This window comes from Ambystoma mexicanum, chromosome 6q (assembly GCF_040938575.1).
Source record: "Ambystoma mexicanum isolate Mex_15411 chromosome 6q, UKY_AmexF1_1, whole genome shotgun sequence".
Lineage (NCBI taxonomy): Eukaryota > Metazoa > Chordata > Amphibia > Caudata > Ambystomatidae > Ambystoma > Ambystoma mexicanum.
In genome coordinates, this window is record NC_090937.1 from 99,269,520 (window position 1) to 99,295,089 (window position 25,570).

The 25,570-nt window shown below is 43.4% G+C and overlaps 1 protein-coding gene across 1 annotated transcript in view; it reads left to right on the forward strand.

The window, feature by feature from the left end:
- The window catches only part of STPG2 (sperm tail PG-rich repeat containing 2), a 2,646,564-nt gene that overhangs the window by 283,722 nt on the left and 2,337,272 nt on the right, over positions 1 to 25,570 (forward strand). Inside the window, exon 5 of the mRNA XM_069630546.1 lies at positions 13,032 to 13,147. Within this exon, the coding sequence (XP_069486647.1) occupies positions 13,032 to 13,147 (116 nt within the window). The remainder of the gene's footprint in view (positions 1 to 13,031; positions 13,148 to 25,570) is intronic.

The following is a 25,570-nucleotide window of genomic DNA, read 5'->3' on the forward strand; positions in this document are numbered from 1 at the left end:
AGTATGATGAGTCCCTGTACACACTAGCCCACCACGGCCATCAGCTCCCATCCAGGCTGCTGAGAAGCCTTATGTATTGTGCAGCACTCTGTCTAGTTTTGAACTTCATACATACCTTGGATACACACAAATACATACTGTTTAGTTGGTATAGATCACACCTACATGGCTGAGTTCTATCTCCAATGTAAGGAGATGGCCATAGTCTGTCCATGAGTTACAAGATGGTGGACCTCCCAGCTGAAAAACGAATGCACATCTATAAAATACATTGCCGGCCATTGCTCCCTCTCCTTCATTTTGAAACCACAAAAAAAGGAAACGTGCACTGAAGTTTGAGGGCTAGAGCTAGGGGGGAAACTCTTTCTACCCCTCCGACAGTAGATACCAAAAATTCACTGTGCAATTGTTTCCCTTAATACATTTCCAGAAAGGCTCATTTGATTTAAGAAAGAAACATTATTACCCTCACAAAAATCAGAATTTCCGTTTTTAGTGGCCTAACTTTCTGCCTGGGTGCAGTAAAGAATGTTCACACACCTTTGTTTGCTGGATGTACGCTCCATCTATGGTCTCAATCTCATCCTGGACTTGTACCCATGGCGGGTATCACATTCCTTGGTGCAATGCCTTATCGTTTGTTTGTACATTTTATTTACAGGTACCAGCCGATGCAGCATGTGAGCTTAAAGAAAGTGAAGTAAAATGCCCTAGGGCATGGAAAAGGGCAAAACAATACATTTAGATACATTGACGCCCGGTGATTTCACAGGCGCTTTACTGTCCTTTTAATCACAACCGGTCCATTGATCGCCGGCTACCTTATACGATGAAAAGACAGATTTTTATTTAAGTATCTTAAACTTCTAAGTCACATAATGTAAAGAAAGTGTGAAGTCTGTGACAGCTTAATAGGGTGCACTGTCTTCATGCTTAGGCAGAAGTCGATCGATTTCATTAACTTTTATTTGGACTTCTTTCTCCTGTTGGATGATGACCACTTTCACTTCATTCTCCTCTCGTAATTTAGGATAAATGATATTTGACAATGCAAGTACTTCATTTTCATTAAAACATGAAATCCTCTTTTTATTAAATAGTGCGCCATATATCTGTTTTCTCTTCTGGGTGCGATTTCACAATTTCCCAGCATTCCAATCTATAGCAGTGGCAAAGCTCTTGCTAAACACTTGATCACTTCACATCAAAAAATTGGATTTCTAGCAATTTGCCATTTTCAGCTATCAAATACTTGAAAAGGGGACTTCCTCTGGCTTCCTTTGTCCTCTTTCAACTGCAATCACTTTGGAATTATGCGGGAAGAGCCGACTCTTCCGTGACACTCTCTTTAATGCTGCCCTCATCGACACAGAGTTTCAAATCCCTGCCTTAAAGATAATGCAAATTGACTATTACTTTAGTCGCCAGCTCCGGCATTACTCAGGTGAAAAATAGGAGCTAAAAGGCTTTTAAAAATACTGGCAAGGACTAAAGGATAAATGGATGCACTGTTAATACCTCTAAATCACCCGGCTCTTTTTTGCCAAGAAATGTTGACAATTCTCACTTCAAGGTCATTGTCAACTTGGTAAGTCATTAGCAAATAAAATATGGCTTAATTGAAGCAAACTCAGCACGGAACTGCATTATTTTAAGTGAACGTTGTAATAGAACTTGAAGAAGAATTACTAATCGCCACTCCCGTTGACATCGAAATGGATGAAGACGGTGCTTTGTAACTTTTTTGCCGGTGACTTTCCCGTAATTAAATATGGAAATAGATTCCGTGAAGAATTAAAAGTCTCCCAGTGCATTAATTCAGTGGCTAATGGACTACATTCCGGTGTTGCTGCACACAGGTGGCTCTCAGCGTGGGAGCGCGCGGGCTAATATGTCAGTGTCGGGACTGTTGCGGTACGCTGTGCGTCGGAGCGCTGCGTCGAATGCTGCGCCATCTTGACTCCAACTGAGCCGACGTCTCTTCAGTTCGGCAATGGATACAGACTTTTTCCCCGTTCATAGCTCCAAGGATAATTCATTATCCTTTGTGATCTCTTGTAAAATGTTCAATCTTGTCACACAGGCTGTGAAAAGCATGGAATTTTCGAATATTGTGCACGAGCCGCCGCGCACGTGCCCAAATTCAAAGAAGCAGCCTTGCTCAATAGAAATATTCATCTTGATTACCAGCATGCCGTTTTGTAAAGACATTCATAATACAGAATAATTGGGCCTCATTTACAAAGCGTGTTTTTAATGGAATTGCACCATCGTATAAAGCATTTGAAAATCAGACCCACTGTCTTTCAATTCAGCATAAGGCCGGGTTTCCACATTGTTTGTGGAAGGAAAATAAAAATGTTGGCAAATTCGTGGGTTAAGATTATGCGTCAGATCACTTGTTGCTTCAAGCCAAAACAGAAAAATGTGAGGTTAAATAACCAATCAGTTAATGCAATCTTCTATTTATAATTCAACATCTGTGCCCTTCTCCTTTTTTTGGTGCTCTTATGTAGCTTAATTAGCTTTCTGCTCTCCAGAGTGAAGCACCACCCTGCTCCCACCATGCCTGGTGCCTGGGATGGAAGCCGGACTTGCAGTGGGAGGAAACAAAGTAAAAGCTGAACCTGTGATTTTAGTCCCTCTTTATTCCCCTCTGCCAGGCTCTGCACATAAGATCCTGGCAGCCATCTTTCCAGGGACGTCATTTCACCAAAAAGCCAGGGGTAGCGGAAGTGACATCACAAGACCCTTGACCTCTGATGACATCACATAAAGTGATGTCATTTGATCCACCATGACGTGACATCACAAGAAGCCATGGAACGCACCCCTTGACAAAACAGGAAGTGGCATCACATAGCATTGTTTCTAAGTACACTATGAAAAATATGGTTACAATATCACTGTCACGTGATATACATTTCATACAAGAAGTGTACCTGAAATAAACCTTTTAATGAGTCTATAAAATATTGTTTAGCATTCCAGAAAGACACATTATTTGTTATTCCTACTCTTTCTTATTTAGGGTCACTACTCAAAGTGTTACAATTGTGGAACACCATGTTTTTTTTAAGAGGCCTGAACAAGAAAGCCAGCCACTCTCGAAACAAAGAGGTACATGGCAATGGCCACAGCCCAGGAGCTTCAATTTGTAAAAAAAAAAACACTTTTGTTTTCTTCTTTTTTTAGGGGTAGCAATGGAGACCACAGGGGTAGCAAGGGAGACATCAGGGGTCTCAAGGGAGACACTTGGCAACCCCTAAATGACATCCCTGCATCTTTCTCCGAGATGGCCATTGCAAGAAGCAAGCCAAGTGTCCCACCGAGCTGCCCAGAGTGGAACCCCAATCTGCAACCACCATCCTACAGGCCTGTGACTGACCCCAGAGCTACAGTGGGAGGGGCCCAGAGAGCACATGTGATCTCCTTCCCTCGCAGTATTACGAGGGTGGCTAGCTTGCATGGCTTGCAAAAAGCCATCTACAAAAAGTGCCACTTATTTGCCTTTTTGCCGGCCTACGCCTCCTCTCAAGGCAGCCCTGTCTTTTAATTTGGCAACGTTGATCTCTGCATAGAGATTGAACTCTGTAAACCCCATCATCATCAGCCTCTATTTCGTGTAGTACCATAGAACACATACCCAATCCTACAAATTGCACTACTCTATTCCACAGCAGGACTATATTGACTAATCTAGAACTTCCCCACCCTCCCTTTTAACACTTGTCTCTTCAGATCTTGCCTTGTCGGTCTGCTCACTTTGCCATACCAGGCTGTTTTGTCCTCTATTGTCATCTCCATTTTGTCTCCCTCTTCCATGTGTCTCTCTGCGCCCCCATAATTCCCTGATGTGGAAAAATCTGGAAAGTGGCCTGCATGCATAGCTGCAAATGTACACTGAGACACCCAGTTGCTCCTCCTCTCTCTCGCCCCCTCTCTCTCTCTCGCCCTCACATCACATCTCTCTATCAGGATCTGCAGTGTCGCTTGTGGACTGGGCAACAATGTCTACCGACTACGTCCATCCATTCCCTTTTTCCTCTCTCTCCCATTGCATTTCTTGACCAGGTTCGTATAGCTGACCAGAAGGCTTAGCTGCAAAGGACCCATCATGACTCCTGCCCTTCCAGACCCCATTTTCTATCTGCACTTCGAAGCAATTTTAGGATTATGATGTCGCGCATTACAAAACACCAAAACATGCAATAAATAAAATAACTGAGGTTCCAATGTCCAGATTCCCTAGCCATGCCGCTTCCCATAGCTCCTCTGACGGACCTGCAATCAGAATCCGATCAACACTGTTGCCAAGCAGTCTGTGATGAATTGCCATCTGGCAAGGGTGTCAAAGCCCTGTTTTTTTTAATTTTTATTAAATAATCAAATGATGCGGGTAATTCCATCTCTGAAAGGGAAATCTGCTGGTCAGATTCTCCTTTCACAGGGTCCATGCCAAAAGCATAGTGTTTATCTGTGACCTGCTGCACCAGTATCCTGATTCACAGTGCCTGCTCTACCAGTGGCACAGAGCAAGTTCAGAGGTCGCAATTGCTCATTGGAATGCTGCAGTGGCAATCAAATCCCTGCAGTGCCGGGGCAGCATTTTAGATATGCACCTTTGTACCAAAAATGTGTAACCTAAGGCTCTCCAGATGGTTTGGACTACAATTCCCATCAGTTCTACTCAGCAATGTCAATTTATTTTATCTTTTACATTTATAAAGCGCTCACACAGCCAGTGGGCATCGAGGCGCTGTTACAGGAATTGTTTTTTTTGTTCTTCTTAGTTGCGTAATTGTTTATTTTTTGTATTTGTTACGTATTTATAACGCGCTTAAACACCCAGAGGTTTCTAGGCGCGGACCCGGGGTTCAAATCTGTGTTGCTACGTGTCATTTTATCTTGGAAGACGTGCACGCTGCCGCTGAGCTATCCTCCCGGGACAACGGTGTGGGATAATGGGAGTGGTAGTCTAAAAGAGCAGGGGAGTGCCAGGTTGCATACCCCTGTTATAATATAATGCAAGTGGTCTTGCATAGTGCTTGTCTGCCAATATTGTGTGCTTGCTGGGCATGGCTCTGTAAGAAAATAGCGGGTGGGGCTTGTTAGTAAGGCCGTGGGAAAGGCAGATGCACAACCTGCGGTGGTGTTGGGTGCAGGTCGAAAGTACCTGCTTCCTGAGTGCCAATCTCCTTTCTATGAGTTTGGCAGAATAAAATTGGGAGTATGTTATCCTTAGGGAACTGCCCGAGATCTAATAGTCTAAAGCACCTTGTGCCTGGTTAGCATCTGATGTGGGTGAGTGGGACAGGGCTAGAGAGAAGATCTTAGTCATGGCTCAGTTAGTGTTGATGTGCCGACGGCTAGACCTTCTGTAGTGGATTTGAGGTTGTATTGTAAAGTGGTAGAAGCTCTTAGAGGGTACTCAGTCAGGGCAAGGCAGGAATAGTCCCTAGACGGCAACACAACTTGCAACCCTGCACTCCAACCCCATGTCATTTGTAGACAGGCCAATTTCTCTAGCTCCAAATGCCACACACCTTTCTCTCTTGCTCTGTCTTTCTCTCTCTATCCCCATAGGGAACAAAAGTAAGCATCTATGAGTTGGCAGATGAGGTAAAGAGGTGGCGCGGAAACTCAGGCATCAGCATACCCTACTGAGGTGTATGGGAGGCAAGAATTTACGGTTCAGTGGAAGGGCATCTTAACATTTGAAGACCTCAGTCACCCATTTTACCTTACTTACTATCAGGAACGTCAATTGGGAGTCGCCAGGGGTCACAATTTCTGTTACGGTTTTAATTTTTAAAAAAAGTTTGACTGACTTCAAAGATAACCCTTTCCCCTCACCCCCCCAAAGGACATGGAAGACTCTGTCTCCCCTGCTCAGCGCATGACAGGAACCAGAGATCATTCCTCACGTGCCTGGAGCATGGGGAGGTACGCCTGCCTACATAGGAGTTCCTCGGAATAGCAATGGATTTGGAAAGAGGCCAGGCAGTGTTTTTTAAAAATGTCTGTGCGTGCATGCATGAAAGGGGGTGTGTGTGTGTGTGTGTGTTTGTATGTATATTATGTAATGTGTGTGAGGTAGTGCATGATGTATGGGCGGCTGGGACTGTGAGTGAAAGGTGGATGGGTGCAGCATAAAGAGCATATGAATGGTGTGCTTGTGCTCAATAGCTAGATTACATATCTGTAATCTTTATTACTCCAAGTCCTACTCCTCCTCGTCCCAGTACTTGCCTATGAAGCACCTTGCCTCTTACATAAGTCCTGGGACGAGTAAGAGGGATGTGGAGGTAATGCTGGGTCATGGGGCGGCTGAGTTTGGTGTTTGAGGAAAAGAGTTGGAGGAATAGGGGATGTGTCAGGGGGTGGGACAGGTGGGGATGCACTATCATGTAATGGGCATCCATGAAAAAGCTGGCATGATATGTGATATTAGTGTCTAAACTCACATTTTGGTACAGCGAGTCAAGTTCTTTCTGGCATGACATTTTTACAGGGCATCTATGTAAAGTAAGCATGGTAAGTATCATTAGCTGTCTGGATTGGCATTTGAGTTCAGCCAGTATAGTAATTTCGTACTGTGGCATGACATTTTTACATGGCATCTATAATAAAGTAAGCATGATTACTGTTTATTACCTGTCTAGACTGGCATTTGGCTGCAGCCAGTCTTGCCATTTCTTACTGCGTCATGGCATAATTTTCTGGGCATCAATGATGTAGTAAGCATCACAAGTGTTATTACGTGTCTAGACTAGTATTTTGCAGCAGTTAGATTAGCCGTTTCTCACAGTGGCTCGACATTTTGTACAGGGCGTCGCTGATAAAGCAATCATAATAAGTATAATTACCTGGCAAGAGTAAGACTGGCATTTGGGTGCAGCCAGTTCTTACTATGGCATAGTATATTTTTCTGGGCAGCTATGCTAAAGTTAGAATGATAAGTGTTATTACGTGGTTAGATTGGCATTGTAATGTTTCCAGTCTAGGTATGTATTAATGTGGTATGGCATTTTGTACTGTGCATCATCAAGGCTACAGCAAACATGATAAGTTTTATTACGTGTCTGGCCTACATGGTGTAGCCAGATTTGACATGTTTTCTTATAGTGGCATTGAGTCTCTGGAAGATACCTCAGCGGCAACGTGCTCGCCTTGGAAGCAAGACAACACGTTGCAACACAGGTTCGATCCCCCAGTCCGCCCTCTGGATATTTAGCGCATTATAAATAACCAATCATATCATTGCATCTTTAATAGCAAAGCGGCAAGATAGCTCAGCGGGTTGAGCGCTTGCTCCTGTGATCTGTGTGTGATCTGTAGGTCGTGGGTTCAAATGCTGGCAAGGCCAACTCAGCCTCTTGTTCTTCTGATGTTGATAAATGAGTACCATCTTTGGTTGGGATGATAATTGTATGTAAGTATGAGCTATGTACAGTGCTTTGGCAAAAGTGCTACATACACAACAAATCATTATCATTAAAGCATTAATTCTCCTGTGCACTGAAAGTGACTTGCATCTATTGGCTTTTTGGATACTGTATTATCGCAGCAACTGGCAGTTTAGGGGATCTACTTTTCAAATAAGGATGATACCCAACATGCAGCTATAATTGGCATAATGTGGCAGTAACTGGCCATACAATGCTGATGTGGCATATCTATGGCAGTGCCTCAGCCAATTTTTTTCCTGTTTATAACGTTTATTAAAAACTTTAACATATTTTTTAATCATATACTTCACAATTCTTCTTTCATTACAAATGGCAATACATTACTGCAAGCACAACACTGTAAAACAAACATTACAGACATTAATTCATTCAACACAATACAATATAATATCATATACGATATACCTATCAGGGCCTATCTTTCTAACCCCCAAGATTACATCATCCACCTATATGTCAAATTACTCCTTTCCCTACTTCATTATGGTGGACTAATCGAGAAAAAAATTTTCCTCCTACGTTTTGTGTTTCAATATTAAAATATTCACTAAAGCAACCTATATTGCTTAGGCCTATTTTGTACTATTGGGTCTAACCCTATTATATCACTTCCCCGTCCATGGCATATCAAGGCAGCACCCTTGTTAAAATGTGGTTGGTATCTACAATATTCTTGTCTGCTTCAGTACATATTTGGTATTTAAAATGTTTTACGTTGATGTACTTTTTTTTTACTCCCGCAAGCCACATTCGGTAATGCCATTCGGGTCACAGCTCAAGTGACATAATTTCCTGTGATGTCATCAGGTATGTGATGTCACATCCGCTATCCCAGACATTTTGGGAAATCGACGTCCCTGCTTAGTATGTTATTTAGTAGGCTGAGAGATGCCTCAAATTTCACTCTTGCATGTACCGGTGCTTTGCTCAGTGGCTTGCTGGGGCTTTTGCCTGTATGGGGCCAGGCAAGGCCTTTGTCAGTTATTTGTCAGGTGGTTGGTCCGGGCAGAGGCCAGTAACCCTGCTTGATTCGTCCAGATGTCTATCCTGCTATCTCCCACAATCTTCAAACTCTTCTTACACAGTCCAAAATGAAACCCCCCTGCTTCCAACAGCCACAACTCACCAGGTTTTGATACGGCACCAGGCCTTCGGTATCAGAGTGAGGCTGAAACCCTGCAGCGGACTCTTCACAATGAAACGAGGAGCAGGAAAGATGGAAGGTGGAGTGTGGTTCCTAAAAAGTAATGTACACGAAGAGTGTACACTTACTAAGAAGGTGGTGATTCTTGTACTCATTCCAGACTTATAGGTCATCCAAAGAAAGATTGAGAGAGCATTATGTGTGATTGACTGTGCATAGACCGCAAACACCGCAGAAAGTCAAAAGGCCACATCTCATTGGAAAAGCATCCCAGGGTCCAGGATTTCAAAAGACCCATCCACTAAGGACATGTCCTTTGGAGAGGTATGATAAAAGAGACAATACAATTTACCCATGATACAATGCAGAGATAGAAACAGTGGAGGTAGGTCAAGCCATTGGGACAGAGGAGGCCCATTTGGCACTCTGAAGGTCAAGGTGTTCCAATTGGCCATCGTTTGACCTTTTGGCACCTGCTGTTTGCAGTCTCCAAAAATGGAAAAAGTGCCCACCTGCTCAACATGCTGCATTTCCTGATGGAGCAGCTGGTAAGATTGAATTAACAGGTCACTGGATCTCCCTGATGGACCGTGCCAACACAATCACCTTGTTTTGCCCGGTGTAAGCTAGAGTCTGTATTTGATGTTCAACAAAAGCTGGGCAGGTGGAGATGAATTCCAACAAACCGTATGCAACTCAGACAGGGTGTGAAGCACAATGTAACACATCAGGACACCAGATCGCTAGCTCCCTTGTTTTGACTAAATCTATGTTGAAGCTACCCCGTTATTAGGTACGCCTTCCCTCCCGACCCCCACCCCCACCTCTTGTTAGGTATCCTTTGAAGCACAGGATAGTTGTCATCTTCTGGATCGCATTCATGTTGTGATATGCTAGACATGCAGGCGCTGGCCTCTGGTCTGCACAGGGCAGCCAGCCTTCAATGGGTTTTCCCAGCATGTGATGGGCACAGGCCAACATATTGAATCTTTACCGGCAACGTGATTATCACTTGAAAAAGACTATTATGTAGTTCAAATATGTGTTTTTCTTTTCCCTCCAGAGAATTCTGGTTGGTTTGTCTTTATGAGCACCTGGTTCACTGTGACTGGATCCACTGTGAAGGGGAGGGGTAAGCATCGATGGGAACACCAACAGTGTACCATTGTCTTGCTTTCTGGGTTAAGGGGACATGTATCTTCTGTAGTTTCTTCCTTTTTAATGGAAGTAGAGTACCCACGAACTGGAGGGCACTCCTTGTATCCGACATAATTGGATGAAAGGATGAGTTGGTTCTGCTGGTATTCCTTCATTTGATTTGCAGGTCATATTGTATCTCATATTATTGGGTCTTATGCAGTGGGACTTCTGACAGCTGCATGCTCTGTTAGTCCCTGTAAAAGAAGCGGGGGGGGGGGAATGGGGTGGAGAGGGCTCCGGCCTAGCAGGGCAGAGCGAGGACAACAAGGCTGCTTTTGTCAAACTAGCAGATCCTAGCAACCTCAAAACATTGAAGGGTACTGGATTTTTTTTTTAACCCGCTATACACCTTTCCCAACATATTTTCGGTCTGGTGCAATTATATCAACAAACTCCAGTCCTGGAATATTCGGGGAAAGTGTTAGATGGTGGTTAAAATGTTTACATGTTTTTTTTCAGTGATGAAATCACTGGATTCCGTTTGAAAGTGTGTGTTGGGGTGTCTTGATGAAGCAGTGATATAAGGCAGATGGGAGGAACTGTGCTGTACTCTACACCAGGGCAATAGAGTGAGAGCAACACGGGTTCTTTTGTCAATTTGGTGATGTGCAGCAGATCTTAGAAACCTGCTCTTTCTGCTTTTAAGGAAGTGTGTGCTGGTGTGTCTTGATGAAGCGGTGGTATTAACCAGATGGGAGGAGCTGTGCTGTACTCTATACGAGGTGAAGCAGCCCAATTATCCGTCCACTTGGGGTCAGAGCCTGTGACTTGCAATTCACAACGATATCTCTGCAGCACTGACAATAACTTGCAAGGCTATCTCCTTGACAGTGAGGTATGTGGGCAGCAGACGCTATAATCAGTGGACGCGCTTCTGTGTTTGAACACTGTAGACATTTCTGTGAACCTGTGCGAGAGGCTCCCCACAAATCGGGTTTGAGCACTGAAGAAGAGTGATAACAATAGAGCACTCAAGCCTGTGCTAGGCCTTCACTTAATCCTCCTGTACCCCCATTGGACAAGCAAAGGCCAGAGCCACACTCACTTTTTTTAGTCCTCCTCAGCTGGTTATAGCTGATTGCAAAATCACAGCACCGCTATCTGTAGCTTTAATCTCTGTCATTTCTTTTGTGATCTCCCTCATTTCTTTTGTGGTACACACATTTATGAGTTCACTGGATGTTTTCTGCCCGTGATTGGTCCAGTCATGGTCACATGTAGTGGGGGCAACAATGACATAGCCACCAGTTTGTTATCCATTGTGCCTTATGACGTGATACAATCTTTCACTGTGCACGGGGGCATACTGTTAATCAACACCAACACAAAGGCGACCATAATAATAATGATGTTATAATGGACTGATTTAGACCATAAAACTGGAAAGTTGTACCCCTTGTGGGGTTTAAGTTAAGTATAAGGTACATATTACAAACTTCTAACAAGCGCAGCGTTGCATTTTCTCTTTCAATCAATTATTAAATTATAGATTGGTTGCTGATTTATAAAGCACCAGCTGCAGTACGCAGAATGATTTCTTACTAAGTACAGGGATTTTATATATGGAATCAAACTCCCCCATGCAATAACCTTTCTTTCTTAGGGGAGCAGATATTTTATTCCTTATAATGTATGGCCACAACCTGTCAACCCCTTTAATATATGCCCTATATGGCCTTTTCTGTTTGCTAATCCATATTATCAGTGTAGAATAGTATGGATGTAAACAAGCTAATATGCAGCTTCTAATGCGTTGCATAAAAATAGTTTAATTCGTTTAATTAAGTACATTGAAAACAACTTTTCTTTTTGTGCTTTAAAATAGGTAATAGGATGCCGATTCTTGCTCACAAGTGTTACACTCTAGCAGCGCACAAACCAAACATTGCACCGTAAACAGCTCCTTCTCAATTATTGGGTGCAAAGCGTCAAAGAAAACTATTTTACAAGCAAACAATTGGAAAATAGTGTCACTGCTTGAAATGAAGTGTTGCATTGACAGCTGGAATTCTGCTGGCTCAAACAGCAGGCATTCTGACGTCAAACATGAAGCGTAGTAACTGATTACAGAGCAGATGTGGTGTCATTTTCTTCTTACGGGTCAGTGGTGCAGTCGCAACTTCCCAGCAATAAGAACATTGATTGCAAGCTTGTTTACGGATGTCACAGGCTGCCATGTATTATACAGGAAATATTGGCTGCAGGGTTTGCCGTACAAAGTCTGTGATTGAGTGCACAGATGATACCATTCAAAATATGGCGTTAGGCACCGGTTTGAAGGGCAGGCAAGGCTGGTAACGGGCTGGGGGCCCGAGTTAAAGGCCCGAGTGAGGCAAGGGTGTTTAACTAGGGCCCTGGTATGTTACCACCATTCCATCTCTTGGAACGGGTGCTTAACGCTATTAGCATCCGCCCCAGGGGCTATGATGGGCCTTGATTTTTTAAATGTTGTTTTTGAGTCATTTATATAGCACACCTGATGAACCAAAACGTATCTGGGCACAGCTGGAATCTAAATACACTCAAGCAACAATGCAGGAAAAAATCACCTCCACCAGATTACAGACCTTAGACCTGAAAAGACTCCTACATTAGCACCCTTCTCCTACTGTTACTTAAACAGATGAGAAAAGAGCTAAGTGTTTTCATGGCCTGAATTTTAAATGGAAGCTTGTTCCATAACTTTGGGCCATGAATGATGCAGTAAAGTATTTTCTTTCTGAGAACAGGGCACCTTGCAGTGTCAAGTTCAGGGAAAGAAAATATTATACAAAGATGGCCGCCATGAAATCGGAAGGCGGGGCTACATATGGAGCCCCTCTTCCCTTGCCACTGCGGTCAAATGGAGCAAGGAGAGAAGCTGCAGCCGTGGCTGTTGCCGCAGCAGCAAACAGGTAAATTGGGATTGGGAGTGGCGGGTCAAAATGACTGCAGCGGTGGTGGGGGAAGATGGGCAGGGGAGCCGTTGATCAGGTGGCTTGGAAAGCAGGCTAGATCGGGAGTATCAGCCCGTGTTTCTAGCCACCTGATTGGCAGGCTCCCACCCACAGGTTGCTAACGCACGGTAGTTATTAAAAGGTCCAGATCTTATCAAAGTTCCTGCTCTTCTGGGGTGGGGCCAGTTTGCGCTTGAAGTGCTGTTGCTGGCTTTAATGCCACAACTCATAGCAGGTCCCTGTAAGTTAATAATACCATTTCCTTTTTTTTTTCTTCAGAATGAAGCCTATGCAACCTCAAGGTACAAAGGCGTGCACTTCGGTAACCTCACAGCCAAGCGCTTGGAGTATAAGAGCCACGAGGGGCCTGGGCCCGGAGAGTACCACATCACCCAGTAAGTGTCTGAGCAGCGCATTCATTTTCTGCCTGACTTTTAATTCCCATGAAGTTAGTTTAAAGCCTTCTGATTAAATCCAATGATTCCATAATTAGATAATGTCTTGGGTGATAAAACAAACTGAGCGTAAGCTTACATGGTTATTTATCGGATGCCATTTAACACGAGCGATTTTTATAGTGATATAAGTTACAACTGAGCAGTTAACCGCCAGATTTCTGCGGCAGGAACTGTCAAAATCTGTTCTTTTATGATGCGCAATAAGGAATATGGCTTCCATAAAGGGGGCGCCAAAAATGAGTGAGCCAGAACATTAATTAGTGAAGTCAAGTAAGCCCTAAACTGAGGTGATGAGTCTGGGCGGTCCCCTGTGTCAAAAAGCAAGACAATCCTGCAGAATTATAGAATTATAGTGCCAATACTAAACTCCCATGTCCTCACCAGGCCTAATTGATCAAATGTGTGTGTATGGGTGTATATATATATATATATATACATATATATAGGACCTATGTGTGTATGTATTAATACACATATATATATACATTTATAAATACACACATATACATTGAGAAATAGAGACAAAGACATATACATGTAGACACACACACAGACTGACACACTCAACTGATAAGAGCGAGAGAGACATGTTGGGATCTTCGTGCATTCTTAGCCCAACAGAGTCCTGAGGGGAAGCATGCAGGGCCGTAGAGGTCAGCGCATTCCCAACTGGCATTTCATGCTTTTCATGAACACGGATGCAGGTTAATGGCCTCCATTAAGGTGGAGGTGGATAAAGGTGATTTATTGCCAGCTTGCCCAAAGCCAACTGAGGTATGAGTAGCCATCACCTGGACAGCGTGCATGCTAGGATGACACTTTGTAACAATCGCCACAAATGAGCTGGGCAAGTGTCGAGTCCCTTCTTTCTGAGAATGTTATGCCAGCATCTATCTAGAAGTCAACCAACGGATGGTTCCTGTTTTTCGCTGGGCCTTTTTTGGAGGGGTCAGTGCTCGCGCACTGGGCCCGGAGTAGGAAGACATGCAATCATCCTCTACCTGTTTCCATGTTGTGGAATCCAACTTTATCATCCTCCACTCAACATATTTCATGGTTGTAACTCTAAAAACCAGGCATTGGCAGGCCCCCCTTTGGTTTTATAGCCACCAATACCAAAAGGTACACCTCCCAAAGTCCCGGGTCCGCTTGTGCACCTCCCGCAGTATCCCCCACGGAGATATGACCAGGAGCATCTACCCAGGTTAATCAGCTTGGGCATTGTGTTTAGCTTAACGTTATTCATTCTGGCTGCCAAAGCTTGGGGTAGATATTCCATTTAAGAAGGTGGTATTTTTCCTGACCCAAGAGGGAGTTATAATTCAGCCAAAAGAGCTTGGACAGGTCACTGGACATACGCTTCCCTCGCTATTTGATGGACTTGAATGGTGGAAAGAATGGGCTTGCACCACCTGTGCCAAAGGACATTGAATGTTTTAGAAGCAACTGAAATTTCTTTATATGGATTTTAGATTCAGCTAATGGTTTTTTATTTTTGTAGAATATAAACCACAGAAGGTATGTGGGTAGGACTAAAAGCATGGCAAATGCATAAAGTGATAATATATGTTCCATACCACCAATCCGTATGCTTTCCAAGATGTGTCCAGTCTAATCCTGCATGCTAAATGGTTTGATGGCTAAGCCGTAGAGATGAGAGGACAGAGGGCATCCCTGTCTCGTACTTCAATATAGTCGCAAGGAAAGGGTGTGATCCATTCATGACCACTGCCTCCTGGGATATGATGGCTACCAATTAAATCATGTCTAAAGCTGAGGCATTCCAGCGTTTCAAACATAGAGTCCACCCTATGCAATAGAAAGCCTGTTCAGAGTAAAAAGAGAAAATCATGTCAATTCTCCATATGGGCCTAGTGTTGATGTTGACTACTGCCTCATATTGTCCATCTAGTGTATCCCTTTGAAAACCCCATCTGGTCATGACGAACAGTCATAGGTGAGCAATGAGTCCTATCTTAGAGCAGGTACTTTATCTAGAACTTTGACATCTGCATTTATTACAGATATTGGGGGATATGAGCTGCATCATTGGGGGTCCCCTCCATTTTTATGGAAGACTTAATTGTGGCAGGTGGACGGTTGCCAATGCCTCAGTAAAGAGTAACTCCAGTTTGGGAGCTGGAGTATCTAGGAACTTAAAATAATACTCAGTTGGCAGCCATCTTTGCCTGCCACTTTGTCCTTCTGGAGAAATTCGATAGCATATGGCTGACAAGTGGGGATGACGCGCTTCCAAGGCATCCCTGGGAAACCATACTATTTGCCATTCAGAGGCTCCAAATCGAGGTTGCCGATTGGTATAGACATTGGTATAAAAGAAAATCAATTGTTCCAAAATATTGAGCCTCATTACAAGTTGGGCGGTAAGGGATACCGGGCACTGGTAAGGAGACCGGTGCCAGTAATACCTTATTGCCCAATTCCGAAGTCCCTTAGCGGGAACCGCAAGGGATGTGTAGTCGGACCACACATCAAATGGGAATGGGGAATGACTTTTGGAATGGGGACTTACCGGGTCGGCCTAGGGCGGAATGTCCCGGTAAATCCCCACTCCACCAGATCGGACCTGGACACGACTTTGGAGGCAGCCATGGCGCTAATAGCACCATGACTACCTCCAAAGTCGAAATGAGGCCCACTGTCTCTGTTGATGTGATAATGGTCACCATTTACTGACCTTTCAATGAAAAGGCTAGAGGCCCCTAGGGTTGTTCCTCTTTATTGAAAAAGGTCAACTTTTGTGTAGTAAAATATATAGTCACCCTATTTGACTTGGTTGCACCGCTTGCTCAATTTCATGAATATCATAGGCACATACGTTTGTTTCCGTTCATTCTCCTGCACTCCAACTTCATCAGAAAAGGAGGTTGCCATAGTCCTCAGTGATTTTAATTGTCTTAAGCAGAAGGTTAGCTACTTCCCTCGTACACATAACTTCAGTGCATCCCAACATATAGTTACATGGACATCATAACTGACATATAGTTCCCAGAACTCATTTCTAGCCGTCACAAAGGCTGTATGTCATGTCCAAATAGTTGTGTATGTACTGGTCCAGCCTCCATCTAAGGATTGACTAGATGTGTCCTACACCACCATTTCCAACACCCCTGGTGCTTGATTGGACAGTGTGATTGGGAATATGTTATAGGATAGTGAGGTGTTCAATACACACTCAGCCACCATTAGCATGTCTAGTCTATTTTGTAGCTGTTTTGTGGGTGGGAAAGGAAGGTATACCCTTTGCCTGTCGAGTGGAAAGTGCAGCCTACTTGTCAGGCCTATCACGGCATGGTCTGCCTTAAACGGCTTCTCCCCATTGCTTGCTAATGAATTTCTCTTCGTGCACTGTGGCAGGATAGCATTAGAGTCCTCCCCTGTACTAAAATGCTCCTTAAAATGAATGCTCCTTTTTCTAGGATGTCACATTAGAAATCAGACTCTGCCTCCAAGTGACCATGCACACTTCTCAGAGTGACATTCGTTTGGTAGGAAGTCCATCTGACAAACAGAGACCTACTCTCAGGGTTTACCAGAGTAAGCGTCGGACAGAGAGGACATATTTTGCCATCAAGATTGAGATCCAGCTATTTCACATCAAGAAAGGAGTGTGTAATGCCTGATCCCGCCACCCCCTGCCCAGCTTGAGGAAATCCTGCCAATCAAAATGCTTTTCTTGCAGAACCTTTGCACGTGTATCCCTCAACTGTTTCACAAATCGCCTTGTCTTATTAGGGCTGCCCAAACCATTTGCACTGTACATAACTCAATTGACATAAGCCATAATATTGGGCTTCTATCATCTCAAAACCATGGATCCCAACGTAGGAGTCCTCAATGTTCATCATTCCCTGTCTCTGGGATGAGTGATGGAGGCAAGTTCTTACCACATTCCATGGATGCATAAGTATTATAACATTTTGCCAACAAAGAATGCATAACCAATACATAAATAGATCGACAAAACAAAGTAAAAAATAATGCACCCCAAAATGAAAGTGGAAAGAATACAAGATATTGGAGAATACTGTAGCACAGCCAAGGCTTAATTGCCCTTTGGGTGACCTTGTAAACAGTGCAAAAGCAGCTGTGAACAAGGTAAAGTAGGTATTTGAGATGTGACCAAAGAGGGAAGCCGGAGAAAGGTGAGTACACACATCAGATATTCGAACAAACTCAACCTACCATCCTATTAAAGAGAAATACCTGTGTTGTACACATCATGAAGCTAGGGAATTGGTGTAGCAAAAAACGTCCTATACATAATGAAAGCAGTCACAGTCACATAACTGGGTGTCCACTAGCAGCTTGGAGCGGCTCATGTGCTTGATGGAATTAACAATAATGAACGCAGAGCCAAATAACCGGACAGACTCAAAGAAAATGGCAAAGTACTACTTTATTGTCAGCTCAAATAAACTAGGGAAATCTGGCGAACAACAAACTGTAGTCCACACACTCACACTTTGAGTTTCGATTATACAAAGGCGTTATACTTCAATATGCATCATCTTTGATGTCACCCTACGTGGCAAACTGCAAAACCTATTTAAGGGAAGGATTGGTTAAAGGAACATATGTACCTATGTGTCATGTAAGTATTTATATCATTACTGGATGCCCCTTATCTGGTAGACACACCTTGAATCACCTCTAAATATGTATAATACAGATTATAGCAGAATAACAGCAGCGGATTGGCCTGTGCAACATTGTATAGCATGTTGCGTCATAGACCCCTATGATTGGTTGTCATTCTCTCCCAACCTTGGACTTTCGGCTCATTAGGAGCATGTAAGCGAAACAAAACTCAGGTGCAGAGAGCAACGTCAGACTACGATCCCCTTGCCCAATTAATCCATCATCTCTCATCAGTCAGGCCCCAGTCCAAGGCTTCTCCTTTGTAGTTGACCTTGCATCCTGTTCTCGGTGCTGGAACCTTCAACGGAGTGTAGCTACACCATTATCTTTGTCTGGCACTTAATGAATAGCCCTTGGTTTCGACTTCTGAATCACGTGTGAGGAGACCACGATTTTGTCCATTTTGATGTTTTATTTGGTGCTATTTAATTCATTTAGGCTGGGTGTCATTACCCTCTTGGCCTCTGGAGACTTGGTTGCTGTACCTCACATAAGATTTCTGTGTCTTTGATTGTCCAATACTTGGCACTTGCAAATGTTTTCATCTTTACTTAATCTAAGAGAAATATATCTTATGTACATGGTTTATCCTCTTGACTCCCTCTGTGCCTTGCAATTATTCCTTGATATGGCATCTTTGATCCCGGGCCACTAGACCTCTTTATTCCTCACACAAAGCTGTTTTTTCAGCATCTCCTGACTCTGTTTCTGAAGTAGCTTCATTGGTTTCAACACGAGTCCGGCATCCATCTTTTTCTCATAGCCACTTCAGTCACGTCACATTTTCTTCTGCAGCAAGCCTCTGTATGTCTTGTCTACCTTGTGTTTCTGCGTATGTACATTCACTTCATCTCTACTCACTTATTTCTTTGGTGCACATGATTTCTCCATATTCGATTACGTTTCTCTTATTACTTCAATTAAATCTTTAAGTATTTGCATATTGTTTCAGTGCGTCTTCGTGTCTTTCCTTCATGACGTCACTCTGCCCCTGTCTGATTTCACTTATAGCTATGTGATATCCAATGGTGTTAGCAGACATCCTTTCACCCTTTTAGTGGAAAAGTACTTTCAATACAGTCTGGATTTAGGAGCTTCCATGGTACGGAGAGCGCACTTCTCGACCTCCAGACACACATGCTCTCAAAACTGGAACATGGCAAGTCGAGGCTGCTGATGCTATTAGATCTATCAGCAGCCTTTGACTTGCTAGACAATCAAATTCTGCTTGAACGCATGGCTATAGTTGGAGGACTTTCAATAGAGGCTATTACATGGCTCAAATCCTTCTTGGAGGGCCGCAAGTTTATTGGGGTGACAATACTTCCGAGGTAGAAACCATCACATGTGGAGTGCCACAGGGGGCCGGCCTCACCCCCTTGTTATTCAACATTTACATCCTACCATTGTGTAATGATTTGAAATTAATAGATATTTTCTTCTGCAACTATGCAGATGATTTCCAACTAGTCCTGGAAGTCACTGGGGACTACGAAATGGATCAGTTGTTGCTGGATACAACCTACTTGACCATCAAAGAATGGATGTTAACCAATTGGCAGTGTTTGAATGCGGCCAAGACAGAGCTTATGTTGTTTGGCCCAAGACTCACAACGGTCGTTCTTAGTCAGAAGTACTCTAATTTTATCATTGATGACAGTCAAATAAAGGTTGTGGCTGAAGTTAAGACTCTCAGCACTTACATGGAGGAAAGTTTAGACTGTAATGCCCATGTAGCTGCCATAACTAAAAACATGAACTATCACATCAGGTGCTTCGACAGGGTGCGCCTCTGATTTCAAACCAAACTGGTGAGGGCAGTGATTCTCCCACATGTGGATTACTGTAACGCCTTACTGGGAGGTGCAAATAGGTCAGATGTTCAAGAGCTGCAAAAAATTCAGAACTCCACTACACACATCATCATTCAGATAAAACGGTCGAACCAACTACTGCAGCAAGGAAAAGACTAAAGTGGCTACCAGTGGCAGCTCATATTCAGTTTAAGCTGTTAACGATTTGCCATAAATGTATTTTTGGGAATGCTCCAGTGAACCTGAAACCTTGAGTAAGCATACATCATTCCCAAAGAAACTTGAGATCTGCTGAGAGTTTCTTCTTGAAACAGCACCAGGTTAAACATGCCAGGGTTCTTGGTTGGGCCTTTCACGTTCAGGGGGCAAGAGCCTGGAATGCTTTGCCACTATTTGTAAGAAAAACCGAAAATCATCTTGAATTTACAAAGCAGCTAAAAACAGTGCTTTTCAACCAGTATGATTGATTCTTTTAGTAGCTTGAGTCTCATACTCCTGTCTGTCGGCACCTGGATGCCTATAGGCTTTGACGCGATACAAACAAAATAACATAACATAACAATATGGTTGTCTGAGTGAATATCATCTCTCATACACTCGATGCGGTATTGGAACAATACCTGGTGTCACACATAGGGCTCTACTACTGCTGTTCCAGTATGATGGAGGTAAGGGGGCGGAGGCTACAGATGACATGTACATCTGCCCCTCTACTTTCCTCCCTCTGGCCGAAACGTCGACCACCTCTTCTTCTTCAATCTTCTTCATCTTTTCTCCATATCTTGGTTTCTTTGGGATCCATACCTTTGTCACCTTCCTCAGTTCACCTGCATTCTTTATATGCTCATCCAAACTCCAGGTCCTGTGACAAAATTCTCCAGTCGGTTGACAGAATACCCAATGTCCAAAATAGTTCTTATGACCCTTTGGGTAGCAAAACCTCATCCCTGGTGGTGCCAACTAACTCTTCTTTGTATTCTCACAGGTGGTGTCTTGAGTCTGTGGTGCATGGCTACCATTCACATCAATCATTATCCACTTCCCAGTAACTTACTATGCTGTCTTCTTGCATTGTCCCATGAATATTCTTGTAAGACAGAATCCCAGCAATACTAACACTAGTATTGCTCCAAGTAGTTTGATGGCATTCGCCAGCCAGTCTGGAATCCATGAAAACAGGGACAAAAACCAATCTTCATCTTTGGTCTCGTCTACTTCCTCCACCATCTTCGTATGCAGGGTTGACAGCGTAGTTATTGCTTCTGTCAGGGTTCGATTTTCTTCATCATGGGTAGGTGTGAATGTAAAGCAAGAAGGCCCAATATTGGCACACATGCCTGCTTCTATTGCTGTAATTAAGACCAAGACATCCCTGTTCTGGAGGGCCATGAGCCTGATTGCCCTCAGTTCTTCTCTGATCACATTAAATTCTTTTATTGTTATGTTGATCATTTGTAGCAGCTCCCACCTAGTGATATGTAACCACTTGGCGTTTACTGCAGTCTGAATTCCTGGCATTAATGTAGCTGAAAATATCACTGTCGTTCTGCTGAACAGTTTATGTTAATCTGGAATGTCATAATAGGCATCTATTGATTTTGCTAAGAAATAGTTCTCCCTCTTTCGTCGAAATAGGCTAAGCCATCTCTTCTTCCTCAGGTGTGAATTAATTTTCAGAAAGTCTATGATCTGTAGGTCACTTTTTGGTACTACCAAGGCTTGCATGCTTATCAGTACCAATGAAAAAACTCCTCCCCATCCTTATGGCAACTTCATATATGCACTTGATCCGCAGGCCCATTAGAGATCCATTAGGACTGCAGTTCCTCCATTAATTCCTGGTACATCAAAAACTCGGCTACACTTGGGGTTTTCTGCAGCTTGTACTGTGCTACTATTCATGAAACCTAGCGACACATTTTTTAAGGTTAGTACCTGCAACAGTCCCCCCTCATCGTCGACCCATGTAAACAACTTTGCAATCTTAGGCCATTGTCCTTACATTCTCTTAATGCATTCACCACAACTATTTCCTATTGCCCAAGCAATGCCATTGCCTTGCACACAATCAATCAATCGGTCCATCCTTCAGGAGTAAGGACTGTTCCTTTAATTCGTAGTTGGACTCTTTCCCAGCATTCTAATATTTCCTTTCCGTTCTTGTCCTTGCATTGTAACATCTTATTTTCCTCGATTTTGATTTCTGCTCCATTTATTCCAGGTTGTTCATATTTTATTATTCGGTGCATTGTCTCTTGCTTTGTTTTTGACTTCATGTCTTGCACATATTTGTCTTCTCATTGGGATGTTGCTTTATTTACCCAGACTATGGATGCTGTCCTGCCTTGAAATTGTCCTCTGGTTAAGAAAAGTGCAAGGTGCGTCAGGCAATATGCCTTGTTCACTAATACCTCTGTTTCTATGAATATTTTAGATGTCCCCAACGCATAAGGTATAAGGGAACATGCATAGTAGCTTTTGGCTGACATTTTTCTCCCTACTTTCCTCATGTGTTGATACCACATTCTATTTTTTTTAATGAGCTGAATTATCAAGATATGTACCATCATTGTCTTCCCCAACATCCTCGTTAGATCCAGAAATTTGTTCAGGAATATCAGAAAAAATATCACTCATACCTTTGTCAGGGATAGAAAGGAATGTCTCATTTGCAGGTATTTGACTTGAATTATAAAACAATATCTCACGAACTGTGAAAAGCATGAGAAAATACAAACAACACACGAGGCAAAATGTAGTTGTGAGAAGTATTGCTATAATATTCAAATGCCACAGGATCTCTTGTGGAGTTGCTGGTCTCCTTGTAAATGTGTGTTTTATAAACTGGAAAATTCTTATTTTTAATTTACTCTGTAATTCTTGTTATCTTTTGTAAGTCACCATTTTAGCTCAAACTGTGGAATCAGCACATTAATGACTGAAAATAACATAACTATTTTTAGGATTGCCAAGAAATGTCATAATGTGCAGGTGTCGTCTTACTAGAGCTGGGTATAACTGCAATATGTAGGTAAAAACAGCATACAAGAATGTGTGCACTGTTAGTATAATTGGCAAAATAAAAGATGCAGTGTGCTCTTTTTTTGGATCTAGTATGTTAATACATTGTCTCTTGCTCCTACCTAAAATCATTTTGAAACAGCTGCAAGTCCATTCATTTCTGATTAGATTTAAGAAATGTCAATTTTGTTTCAGAGTGTTTTCTTTCCAAACCATGGATTCTTTATCCTTGCTCTCGGTAGCCGATTCTGGGCCAGATTGAGCAGGGCGTAAGAAAAACATCTGACCATGGTGCCCTTTTACCATGGACGACCAATGGGTAGCTCCTGGGGGGTGTCATGTTCTGTGATTATATACAGGACTCTTGCTATTCAGCCTCGGTGGAGTGTTTGTCAGGCCTTGACGACAAGCCCAGAATTCGGGAAGGATGTCAATTTAGCATGCGTCCGTGCATTTCTGCAGTGATTAAGGACCATGGCAGCCCCCAACCTGAATTCCTGGGAATCACAACCAGCAGAACAACAGACAGCTGTTCAGCAGGCAGAATCCTGCTCTTCGAATCCGGGAGTGGGATTGGAGCTGTTGATTCCCTGTCAGGCTCAAGCACAGCCCAGGCATCTCTTCTCGTTTACCATCTTAACAGCCTTATCGGAACTAAAGATGGAATTCATGTCTCTCAAAGACCGGAATCAAAACGATGCAGGGAGACTGGACTCCTGTTTGGAGGTGATAAGTGCACTAACAAAGCTGATGATTGGCCAGTGGCGGCTGGTGACTTTGAAAGCTGGTGGGGCGTTAATTTCTCCGGGCAAATTTTGAAGTGTGCGAGCGAGCCCAACACACTTCAAGGAGGTCCATAGGGGTTTTGGGGGTTCACTCCCCATGAACATTTTGGAAAAATGGCTTCCAAAATGTGCAATTTACTGTCCAAACCCACAGAAATATGACATAAAAGCATTAGTTTTTACATTATTGTGACGTGTGTCAGTGTAATACGTGTTTTTACAGCAGCTGGTATTGAGAATAGCTGGTACTATGTTGTATGCATAAAGAAATTCATTATCTAGATATCCAGTGATGATGGAAAAATATAATTTTGTCATGCTGTTACTGGCATTCATATGCCGTCATCCTCATCTACTGTGTGGGCCAAACTTAATCATCTAATGTCTTATATTGAGGACACAGATTTGTCATCAGGGACATACTAAGTCATAGAATCCCCCTACACAATGGTGTAGCGACCATTGGGCAGATTGGGCTTTAGTCCCCCACCTCGAAATGTTGGGGAACAGGAGACAGTTCATTCTCACAGCAGTCCTTAAGTGTCTGGTTTCTGACGTGAAGGAGAGTGTTAACTGCTTGTAACATTGACGCTGCACCAGAATAGTCTCATTAGAATGTGTAAAGACGTTAGATTCCCCCACACAAGTAAGTTTGCACTTCTCCTAAACACCCTGAAGTTGCCTCCTCCCCCTACATTTGAACGATTAGCCCTTGCCCACCGAAATGTGTTGCCTTACATATGAAAAAAATAGGCCCTTTTAGCAAAGGATGTTCTGCTCCACTCTGTCTCTGAATGTCAAATGCCAAAAGTGGTGAGGTTTAAAATAAAGCTTAGCTTTGATGTAACGCAATTAGGTAAAACAGCCCAATTAAAGCACTACAGGATGCAGGAATGGGACTCAGGGCTGACAGGCCCCAGGCCTGGGAAGGCAGAATATTCTCAGCATCTGGTGATGTCTGTCCTGTTTGTAGGAGGGTTTTCTCACCTTGACTAATGACCAATGACCAGCCTGGCCCCATGGCTTGCTGTCCTTGACATGATAGGCCCCAGTGGGACAGGGAGCTGGTGTCATTCATCCTTGAGGTGCTGGGCTTCACCCCAAGCACCAGTGTGTCCCCTTGTTACTGCTATCGTGTGGGGGAGTCTAGCACTTGAAAACGGCTGCTTCAGTTTAACACAGATGTGATAACAAACCCAGCAGGTGGCCAGTGTTGCCTCAGAATGGGTCTATGATTTATCCTCAACGAGCATACATGCTACGGGAAGCATATTCCGGGAGAGTGAAATTGTGTTTTCAATGGCTTTCCACTCCAGCCACTGTGGTCAATTAGCAAAACCCCAAGGCCTGGCCATGTTTGGAAGCGTGCATTACATGCAGGCAAATTAGATGTTGCATAGATTATTTAACAGAATAAAACGTGTGGTAATTCCTAAGGACGGGCAGCGCGTCTTAAAAATTAGAAAAATGCTATAAACCCCCCGTCGGTGTCTAAAATACGTTGCATGTGACCAGTGACCAAAAGTCCCCCAATAGCTATTGTACAGTGGTCTAACCGCAATACGTTGGTGGGAGGTGATAAGATGGCCATACACAGCATGCGGTCAAAAAAAGGAAGTAAAAGTGAGAAATGGGATGAGGGGGCAAATACATCAGTGAGGCTGATGATCATATCCTTAAACCAGCAGCAGAGCAGTGATCTTAGTGTGCAACGCGTAGTGAGTGACATGCTAGGAGGTGCTGCAAACACGCTCCTTTTGAAGCCTGCTAACATTCTGCCTGACTTTCCTTGAGGGAAATGAGCTGTTAAAGGCCCGAGGGAGTGAGTATAACAGCCTGATAGCGACAACAATCTAGCACTGATCCCCTGTAACGTGCGTGCTGAAAAGCGTGCATGCATATTCAAGTGTGAGTTGATGTTTTTTTGCATATCCGAGATGGAATTGGAAGGGCACACCACCGCCTCCCGAGGCCCAGGGAACTTTGCCAGATGCCAGCCCCTTGTGATGGGCATTCTCGGTCTTGTTTACCACAAATGAAGTGTTAGGGAGCCACAGGACTGCTTATGGTCGACAACG